The sequence below is a fragment of the Octopus bimaculoides genome, chromosome 6, assembly GCF_046866305.1.
Source record: "Octopus bimaculoides isolate indiv1 chromosome 6, ASM4686630v1, whole genome shotgun sequence".
Taxonomy (NCBI): Eukaryota; Metazoa; Mollusca; class Cephalopoda; order Octopoda; family Octopodidae; genus Octopus; species Octopus bimaculoides.
The window spans coordinates 65,884,710-65,896,524 of NC_142933.1; the positions used below are offsets into that span (position 1 = coordinate 65,884,710).

Genomic DNA, 11,815 nt, shown 5'->3' on the forward strand with positions numbered 1-11,815 from the left:
CTTGTAACACTGAAGATGAACTGAAAGCAAGGATTATGACAGCATTCACCAGCTTAAACAAGGAGACCGCCCAGAAGAGTTGCAGGACATTCCAAAGTCGTCTGGAGGCTGTGGTTGAAGACGATGGCGATTTTATTGTGTAAATTTATGCAATTTTTGTAAATATATCTGTTAAAATAAAATGAGATGTCAGTGTTATTTTCAATTTATTCACTGCATCCTGTATGTGTGTATATATATATATATATATATATATAAATTATAAATATTATTACAATACGATAGTATTATTTTCCAGAGAAATAAAGCACCATAAAGGTAGAATTATAAATAGGGAATAGTGGCACAACAAGGCATCAATGTTTGCTGGAAATAGCAGTTGAGGAACTGTATGATACTATGTAAAGCTTCACTGAATGTATAGAGGCAAAGATGTGTGTGGGTGGCAAACATAAAAATTTTCGTCTTACCTCTAGGAAGAATGCTGGAGAAATGGACAACCTAGAAAGGATAACCTAATACTCGAGGTCAGATGAAAATTTTTTATGTTCATTGGCTGCACACATCTTTGCCTCTATACATTCAATGAAGCTTTACATAGCATTGTATGGTTATCAACTGCTATTTCCTGCAAACACTGGTGCCTTGTTGTGCCACTATTTCCTCTCTCTCTCTCTCTCTCTCTATATATATATATATATATATTAGTAGGGATCAAAACAACCGTTTTTAAGGAACCTTAATTCCATGGTATGCACAGCATTTTAAATAAAATCTATAAAAATAAGGGTAATGTGAGCCCCTGTACCCCTCGCATACACCCCCACAGTTAAATACCCTAATTTTCTCTATTAATCATATAATCTCTAACACATATATACTAAATCGCTTATGGATATGAAACATTTGATCATATTTCACTTTGACTGGAAAAGACAATCATCATTTAATTAAATAGTAAATACTAATTAATGCTTATTTTATGGTGTTCACTGTTCATGTATTTCATTTGAGGTTCATGCATTATTTTTTTTATTGCATATCATAATAGTCATAAAAATTAACATTTTTAAAACTTGAAAGTGATTTTTTGAATATAGGCTATTTTTACAAAAAAAAAAAAAAAAATTCATATAAACTATATAAATAAATAGATTCCAATAACTGGGGTTTTTTTTCAGACTGATGTGTGCGTGTGTGTATATAATTTATAAAATGTTATATAAGTAATATTTAACCAATACAAAGTTGATAGCATTAAAACAAGTTTACAGCTCCTTACATTTTCAGGATTCAAAATGCAGAATTAGGCGGGTGGGGTGCCTATGCGAGGGGTAGGGGTGGTGTCATACTTTTTAAAATTTGTTAATTTATTTCTCACCCCAAAATCAACACCAAGCAACATGTGGAATCAGAGTATAAAATTTCGACCCACCTCCACTAATATACGTATGTATGTATATATACATACATACATACATATATATATATATATATATATATATATATATATATATATATATATATATATATATATATATATACGATGGGCTTCGTTCAGTTTCCATCTACCAAATTCATTCAGAAGGCTTGGATGGCCTGAGGCTATCGTAGAAGACACTTGCCTAAGGTGCCATGCGATGGGAATGAACCTGGAATCATGTGGTTGGGAAGTAAGTTTCTTACCACACACCCACGCCTGTGCTTATATATATAGAGAGAGAACATAGAAAGTATTATAATCCAAGCTTTCTCAACATGAAGCTCATCTGCATATTCCAGTTATCCAATATGTATAGATGCTTTATTTTAAATGAGAGTAGCCTACATATAAGACCAATTCCTGGTGAATTATAATATTTGCAGAGTATTTATGTATTAAAATAAAGGCTGGAACTTGTAGTTCCATTTTAATTCAGTGTTACACATGTTTCATTACAAGATGGAAAATACGTTTTATGAATATTAATATTGATTTCAAATTTTGGCACAAGGCCAGCAATTTTGGGTGATTGGATAAGTCGATCACATCAACTCTAGTGCTCAACTAGTACTTATTTTATCGACTCTGAAAGGATGAAAGGCAAAGCTGACCTCAGTAGAATTTGAACGTAAAAACAGGCAAAATGCCAAACAGCATTTTGTCCAGTGTGGTAACAATTCTGCCAGCATGCCACTTTTCTTATGAATATAAATATAAATAATAAAATAAATATAATAAATTCATAACAGAAATATGCATACATGTATAAACATGTAGGACATCTCCCAAATGACATAGATTCTAAATAATACAGTTAAACACTATACATCATGAATATAATGATACATATTCGTAATAAATGTACATACATATTATATGCCTTTGAAGATTTTTGCAGAATTAGTTCAGATATTCACCTGGGCAATTTCAGCATTGAATGCCCTTAGTCCAAAAGCTGAAGTTCTTATTGATTTGGGATACAAAAGAGTGCACAAATAGTTTTCAAAATCAGTTTTTCTGAAAAATAAGGTAAAGTAGTTTTCATCATTATCTTAACAACATTAGTATTCAAGCACTATAGTACAAGTCAATGAGAGTCTTTATGAGGTCAGTTAGGGTATAGCCTCAAAATTACACATTACTGTCTTAAAAAAAGAGAAGGAAACATTAGATAATGTAATGCTTGATATCCCTAAGAAGATAGGTCAAGGTCGGAATGCAACTTATGGGTAAAAACAATAATGGGTTACAGATTTCTCTTATACATAAAAAATTGACTCTGTTTTAATTCAAAGAATCTACATGGATTGTACTAATCTTACTTGGGCCCAACCCACTCTTGTCAGAGTAAACAAAGAAACACATTTTGCATCACCAAGCTGGACATAGATGTTTGTACATGCAAGATGTAGAATTTGTTGCCTCAGGGTGTTTTAATCTTCACATTCTTTGCTGCTACTAATGTCATCTCTAAACATATCCATACCACCATTGTAATAAAGATGTGATTACTATGGTTGAAAACGCTTTCCATCATAGATTTATGTGGTCACCACTCACTGCAATTTCCTTATCCTCATCCCTATCCATTTGTCATTCTCCTTCATACTCCCACAAACTTACTCACCCATACAATTCTCTTATATTCACTTTCCTGTAACTTGTGGGTACACCTTGATACGTCTTCACTATCTTTCTTTTATAATTGGGGTAACCACATATCTTCCTTGAACAAGACACCTGTCCCTGCCCTTCAATCATGCTTAAACCTCTCGTCACCTGCCATAAACCTACCACTCTCAATACTACACCCCACCAAGTGCCGGTGCTACATAAAGAGCATCTGGTGCCCCTATGTAAAGTGGATGGCATTAGGAAAGGTATCTAGCCTTAGAAACCAAGTCAAAGTAGACACTGGAATTTGGTGCAGTCCTCTGGTTTGTCAGCTCCTGTTGAGCTGTCCAACCCATGACAGCATAGATGGACATTAAATGATGATGGATATTCATTGTGAACCAATAAGATATAACACAAGCACTAAATATTCACAGCGGAAAATTCCATCTCCGTGTTAAAGTGAATTATATACACACACTTGCATGCACACACATATGTATTGTGACAATAGTTTTATAAATTGTTAACAATTTTAACCTTGGCTACAACGCTGAGAGTGACCTTTAGACTAAGAAGAAAGGATAGTTTTTTTTTAATTCTTAAAATTTATCTGAATTTCAATAAGGGCAAAATTACACTGTAACCCAAAATTTGTGGTCATCCTTTACAATTTCCCTAAGTGTTAAATTCCATAACCTGAAGGATCCGTGACGTGGGAGATGACTGTATATTTTGGGAATTGGATAGTTTCATCTAAATATTCTTCAGGTGAGACTGGCAGTTGTTGGGATATGCTGAACATTCTGATTCCTGAAATAAATATTTCTCTCTCTCTCTCTATATATATACACAGTATTAAGTTTTCTTTTCCTTAACAACATTTCTACACAATATTTTTCCACGTTTGTGATTAAAAAAGAGAGAAAAAAAAACACTTAAAATATCATAGAGGCAGTAAATATAACCTTTTGCTGTTTGCGAGTACAGTAACCAAGAATTCTATTTAATGAGTATGATGACAACACAGATAATAATGACCTGGAGCAGTTTCGAAAAATAGCCACCCAATGTTAAGTTTCTCTAGACTTTATGGTCGGTATTGTTAAATCTCAAGATAATCCAAACGTTACAAAAGGAATCGAAAGCGAATTCAAACACACGGCGCCGCGATAGTTTTAACAACAAATGAGGTGGGGATTAATGAGTAAGATTAGCAACTCTGCGCGTAAAAATATTTCTTACTTAGAAAACATCAAGGGTAAACAAAACATGCCCGCTTGTATCGAGCAAGGGTGTATAAGGACAGACAACGTCGTTTGGTCAAAGCCCTACTCTGGAAGTTGGAACACCCTCTGAACACAGGGTGCATGTTGTTCTTACAATTAATGTGGCAGCGTGTTTGGATTCATTTTTGATTCCTTCAGTGATTTTCGGATTATTTTGGGATTTAAACAATAACGATTACAAAGTCTTTCCAGACTTTCTTTTGGAGGGCTATTTTCCAAAAATACTCTCGATCGTTGTTTGTCGTTTGTGTTAACACAATGCTTATTATATTGAATTATTTGTTATCATACACGGTAACAGAAGGTTTAGATTTCGTGGGAAGCATTATAATCAGAATCATCGCACCAACTTACAAGGCAAGTAAGTTGGCTATTTTCAAAAATCTCAATTTCAAAATTTCGATTCCCCCCCCCCCCCCGGTTTTTATATAGATCCACAGGGTAAACCTAACCCTAACCCTAACAGTAGTTTTGTGAGATTTGGCTGTTATTTCTAGCATGTAAATAGCCTGCTTGGTGGGGGGGGGGGGGAATTGAAATTTTTCAAAATTTTTTTTTCAGAATCGGAATCTCCATAGCCTAAAACGTGGGATCCCTTTTAAAAAATTAATAAATAAGGGGGGGGGGAGGTTCAGATTACATATAGGGTAGAGTATAGACATATAGTCCGTCTCTACCGGCTATTATATAAAATTTCATGGGATAAGAGCACTTGAAATGTTGACAGGTATGGATTAGAAAAAGAATGGAGAAAAATGAAGAACCTAATCATGTTTAACAATAACATAAGTTTCACCCACCTAACCATATTCATGCATAATTCCACGGGATTTTGTGGTACACCACTTTTCGTACTTTTGTTGAGTTTCATCGTTTTCCATAAAAGTAACTGTCGTTTATAATACGAGACATGCCGGTTACATAAGAAACTGCGATATTGTGTCATACTCATGAAAGAATGATACAACTATTTGTATATGCATTAGAAGTAATCAGTTGATAAGTGCCAGGTTTTGTTTTGCCGTATAAAAATCTATTTTCTCACTTGCGCTTTTCATGTCATATTTAACCTTGCCTGGGAGCAAGTTTAAGGGAGATAACTAACCCTAACTAATCGGGCCTCATTACACCGGTCAGCATTGCCGTTCACAACTCCTAATTATTTCTGTGCCTTAAACACTCTCCCAACCCCATCAAATTAATAATATTATTTTCAAATTTTGGTACAAGGCCAGCAATTTTGGAGGAGAGTTTACTGAGGTCATTTATATTGACCTCAGTACCCAACTGATTCTTATTTTATCGACTCCGAAGGATGAAAGGCAAAGTCAACTTCGGTAGAATTTGAACTCAGATCGTAAATTCGGATGAAATGTCGCTAAGCATTCTTGCCTGGTGTGCTTAATGATTCTGCCAGCTTGCTGCCATGACAATAATAATCCTTTCTACTATAGGCACAAGGCCTGAAATTTAGTGGGAGGAGATACGTCGATTACATCGACCCAGTGTTTCACTGGTACTTAATTTATCGACCCCGAAAGGATGAAAGGCAAAGTCGACTTCGGCGGAATTTGAACTCAGAACGCAAAGACCGTCGAAATACTGCTAAGCATTTCACCCGGCTTGCTAACGATTCTGCCGTCTTCAATAATAATAATAATGATGAGGATGATGATGATGTTGATAATGATGGTTTCAAATTTTGACACGAGGTCAACAATTTCGGGGAAGGTGTGTAAGTCGATTGCAACGACTTCAGGGCTCAACAGGTACTTACTTTATCGACCCCGAAAGAACTGAAAGGCAAAGTCAACGTCGGTGGAATTTGAATTCAAAATGTAAATTCGGACGAAATGTTGCTAAGCATTTTGCCTGGCGTGCTAACGATTCTGTCGGCTCGCTGCCTTAACAGTATTATTGCACTTGAATTTACCGTTAGTCTTTGAATTTTTTTTTTCACTTTGATACTAATTCTATCGACAAAGTCGTTTAAACATTAATCTCAGTTCTTCAATTACAACGACCTTTTTCTTCTATTTTTCTTTTATTTAAAGGTGCAGTGATTCGTCATAACAGTTTGAGATGCTTTGCAGTGTCTCTTCCGGTTCTTTGCAATTTTAAAAGTAAGCCCGCGAAGGCACTGGTGGCAAGCTCTATCGATCCCAAAGTATTACTCGGGTGACGTAGAGAGGTGAAACAACTGCCACTTATTCGCAAAATCCTTGCCCAGGCCTGTGTAAACAAGTGCAGATACATGGACAATCTTGTCCGATTGAAGCCTTATATTTTCTAAGGATCTCGCAGGCTCTCTACTAAATTACTGGAATTACCCCGAGCTTCAGACATCAACTGCTTAAGTTTAGCTTTAACTTCAGCCAAAGTTTGGTGCTGGCATTTAAAAATATGGGTCGGAGTGAGTTCCAGAAAATTGCAGTTCTGGGAAAGAGCGACCAGGTGGTTTTCTATGTTGTTGTTTAGCCCCAGGTCAGCCTTCACCCATCAGAATTATGATCAAAGGCATTCCAGCTGTGAACACCTGGTCTTTTTGGTATAGTTGATTTTTGTCCATAGATGCAACATTTAGGTTATGGCTTTAGTTGTGCACAGTTTAGAGAGCATTTATCTCTATTCTCAGACCGAAAGAAACTATGGAATCTACTTCTCTTTCTGAAGACACATATTTCTTCTCTTCAAACTTAGAAACAAAAGCTTCAGCTTTCTAAATTTTGTTTTCTTATATTGGCTCAAATTGCATGGAAGAGATGTTGGTAATCAAACTTGTTTCAATATATTAGTGATAATTATAATATTGATTGGGGAAGAATAAAGAGCAAAGTCATTATATAGAATAATAAGATAATAAAAGCAAAACAGTAAAAGAATAATGTAGAAAATATGAGCAGACGTAAATCCATTATCAATTACTAGACTGCTCGTTACCAAGTGTAAATACTACAATAATTTTTATTAGATGATATTAAATCGAGAAATTAACTGTTGATAGTGGGCCTATTGCTATTTTCTCTCTTGTATTGATGTTAAATATCATTTTAATGTTAAATATAATTTAAATGTAACGAGAACTGAAATAGCATGGCACTACTGTTGATGTTTAAGCATAGGTCATTCTGATCAGACTTACCATCAAAGTTGTTCTAATCATGGGCAGTTCATTTTTTAAGCAATACATCAAAGATGACACTATATCAATTTGTCCTTCCCTTTTAATTACGGTAGAGTATAATTCGTAGGTGACTTAATTGTTCTTTCTAAGAAGTGGGTGGGTGCACCTTAATCTGAATTTTATAGTAGACTTTCACTTGGTCACTGATTGTGGGGTCAATCCTTTCTTTTAATGTAATGTATTGCTGTATTCCTTTTCGCAAGGTTTTAGCTGAATTTTAAACAATCACGTTCAGAACCGCGACTTACCATACTGCTGCAAAACACAATATCAGTTATGGAAAATTAATGTTTACATTAACATAAATCGTCCAATTAGATCAGCTAGTGTATAATCAAGTAAACTGGAATCTCCCCACCAAATAGCTTAGTCGAACATTGTAGAAACTCCGTTGGGCATTATTGTAAAAAAAAACCCTGGGATTTTGAACTCCCAGAGAGAACGACCTCATGTGCTACTTGAAGCTATGTCAGGTAGCATTGTAGCAAGGTGTTCTTATTTTTTTCTACTTAATTTGTTCTTAACAATTATGAATTGTTTTCTCATTATCATTTAACATATAATCCAGTGAAAACTTCTACTTATATTTTATATCTCTTGAATGCTATTCTATTTATTCAAGTGCTGTATATGCAAATAACAAAATTAGTGTGGTTGTAATAATAAACTATTTTGGTTTGGTTAAGAGATGGAAGAATAAAAGGTCTCTGTGCAGTTCGAAATTCATAATATTTATTTATCATCAACAAAATGACACCGTTATAACGAAAGACAATAATAATAATAATTCGTTCGTTTTATTGGCCACAAGGGCAAATATCAATTAAAAACATATAAGGACAAAGTCAGGACGAAGGTTACAAAAGGTTTTGTCCGAAAAGGTAGGAAAGTTCGTCTAAACAGAGGAAGAAAACGGAGAAAGATATGATGAATAAATAGATAAATAAATAAGTAGAAATCCCCGAAGTGGGAGGCGCTTCGAAAAAGGAAAGGTTACACGTGGAAAAACCCATAAAACCACGGGAACCTGGTCAGAAAAAAAATAAGAAAGGGGTATAGAGCCCTTTCTCCTTTTACATTACCTTTTTTTTTTCCTTTAAAAAATTTTTTTTTTAATAATAATATAATAATAAAATACACTAAATGAAACTTTTCAGTAGTTGTGTAAGATATGTGAGTCAGCAATGACAGTAGACTAGCAGATGTCAAATTGTGTAGCCGAAGTTAGCTGACATAAGTTCCTATGGCCATTGGTCTTGGCTAGGTTGCGAACACAATGGTCGTGGCCCGTATCCACTGTTGAATGGTGTAGAGACGCATAGCCATTGGTCTTTGCCGAGAAGCAGCCACTGGCTAGCTTGCATATAAACAAACTATATATAACTAATGTCTATCATAGAAAAGGCGCCAAAGACAAAATTATTAATGACATTTCAATATGCTGTTTGTCCAAAAAGTGCTTACAATACTGGGACTCTGGAGAGTTAAACATCTGTTTATTCTACTGTTTATTTCGCTGGGCAAACTAGCTAATGATAAAAACAACAACAATACATTCTTAATGTGTTTGTCAGACTCGAATGGGTAAGTCGCTTGCTGACGTCAACAATCCTTGATGCATCCTGTTTATTGTTATTTCGTTACTTTTACGTCTGAACACAGTGACTCGAGTTCGATTCCAAGGCAGTGAGTTGGTGTTTAGTCTGCCAAATATTCCTGCCACACGGTCATAGTGAAAGTAACATGGAGACTACCAAATGTTATTATCAATAACTATTTAATAATCTTAATACCACACTAAACCTCCAATGTAGCCTTCTCTAGTTATTACGGTAGGAAGTGAATTAAAGAAGCATTAGCTACTGTTTCTAGCAGGTAAACTACCGTACAGAGTCTCACTCATTAACTAGTCTGAGATGGAATATAAAACCAATAGGCAAATTATTTAAGGTTCACCGGATACCGGTGTAAAGCAAGAATAATGCTGAACTAAAGGTTGAAAACTAAGGCATGAAAGGAAGTTAATTAATAATTATAATGCATAAAATGCGTAACTAGAAATAAAATTAACAAATATTTAAATTTTGACTACACAATAGTTTGGGCTTTTGTGTACTAAATAACGGCGATCTTTCATATTACGGCCGTAAATTCAAAAGGAAATGACGAACAGAAACTAGAATAAATGAATTCAATACAAACGTCATTTTTTCTAAAATACAACAAACACTTCATGCATATTAAGTGGTGTTATTTTAGCCATTATATATATATATATATATATATATATATATATATATATATATATATATATATATATATATATATATATATATATATATATATATATATATATATATATATATATATATATATATATATATATATATGGATGTATAAATTTTTCATCGTACATGCACAGTTCCACACGCTTTTAAGAATTACATGGAGTATTTCTTGTTGTGTAGTTTATTGGATCCAGTAATATTAGCTTTGTCAAAAGGCGGCGAGCTGGCAGAAACGTTAGCACACCGAATGAAATGTTTAGCAGTATTTCGTCTGTCTTTACGTTCCGAGTTCAAATTTCGCCGAGGTCGACTTTGCCTTTCATCCTTTCGGGGTCGATAAATTAAGTACCAGTTGCGTACTGGATCGATCTAATCGACTGCTCCCTTCCCCAAAATTTCGGGCCTTGTGCCTAGAGTAGAAAAGAATATTATCTTTGTCAAATATGATTTTTATACAGTTACATATTGTATACTGAAAATATTTATATATACATTAATAAACGTTCATATGTGAAATATTACTGTTTCTATAGAAAATTTAATCGTGTTTATATCTTATTGCTATTTAGGTTTCTCTTCGTATTTTTCCTTTGTGTTTATCAGCGGTTTATATGTCACTTTAGTATTTCCTGATTATATATTGCTTATAAATCAAATTACGTAACTGTTTATTCAGAGGGCTCACATAAAAAAAGCAATCCATTTATAATACTGTTAACAGCAACAACCCACGCACGCGCGTGCGTTTAAATTTCAGATACTGCAATTTATATTGGAAAACTTATTAGAAGCGTTGGCCTCCAAAACATTTTTAAGCGATTGCCTATTCTATACAGACTTCTTTTTTAAAATCTAACAATAAATTATATAATCAAATAAATTGCAGTGTATACATGTATGCATACATACATACATAAACACATAACTAATAAACGAGTGAAGAACAAATATATAGTGCGTGTGTTTATTTGGCAAAACAAAAAATGACCGTCCCAAACTACAACACTATATATATATGTATATATATATATATTACTGATCCATACTTTAGAATGTGCTTCTTTTTCGGATATATGGTACATTGACTATATATATATGTATATATCTGAATGTGTGTGTGTATACATATACATACAGTATATGTGATTTATTAAAGTTATTTCATCCATCAAAGCTGACATGCAAGAGTATTAGTGATTCGCAAAGCACTAAATAATAACGAACTTCTTGTGCTGCAACAGGACAAGTTCGGAGAGGCACCACGATATTCTCTGTTTTGTCCTTTTGACCTACTAAAATAGCTGCCTCTTTCCCTGAAATCTCCCTCGACCACATTAAATAAAGAAACGATACTCATTAAAAGACGCTCTATTCACTGTTGAGATGCTTTTGATCTTTGGTTTCCTCAATTAAGGTTGCTCCGGTGTTAAAGAGACACATATAGGGAATGTTTGTTTTCACACAGTTAGAAAGGAACAAATCAAATAGTTAATATGGAACTAATGGAATGTATATAAGCTGCGGACTGGACTTTTTAACAAACATCCACTTGGGATAAAGATATTGAACCGCTTTAAGTGCTTTTCTTTACGAAACACAAGGTTATATTTACTATATTCTACCACCCAGTGTTACTGACCCACACTAAAGCACACTGTTACCCTACTACTATAAACTTTGCACAATATAGCAGCCAAGCTAAATGTTTCTCCAATCATATCCTACATTATTTTTACTTCGATTATAATTTCTGCCACATCCAAAATGTATTGTAGGAATATAAATCTAAAAGTATTTGACTGGTACATTATTTTATTGATGCCGGAAAGATGAAGAGTGAAGTTGATCTCGGATTTGAACTAATGAAATAGGAGACTGTAACGAAATATCACGACTGAAAAACATGGATAATGTAGTAGTCTCTTCTAGATAATACCTAAAAAACTGAATGATCACG

At 34.1% G+C, this 11,815-nt stretch overlaps 1 protein-coding gene across 2 annotated transcripts in view; it reads right to left on the reverse strand.

Moving 5' to 3' along the window:
- LOC106880143 (NADH dehydrogenase (ubiquinone) complex I, assembly factor 6) overlaps positions 1-5,592 on the reverse strand; it is a 31,875-nt gene extending 26,283 nt beyond the window's left edge. The window contains exons 1-2 of one of the 2 annotated variants that reach the window (XM_014929977.3): positions 5,187-5,592; positions 2,401-2,500 (exon numbers count right to left, since the gene is read on the reverse strand). In XM_014929977.3, coding sequence (XP_014785463.1) covers positions 2,401-2,500; positions 5,187-5,338 — 252 coding nt within the window. In that variant the 5' untranslated portion in view covers positions 5,339-5,592. Of the gene's footprint in view, positions 1-2,400; positions 2,501-4,342; positions 4,784-5,186 lie in introns of those variants that run through there. The other variant, XM_014929978.3, reaches the window with a different exon arrangement.
- Positions 5,593-11,815: the final 6,223 nt, after the last annotated feature.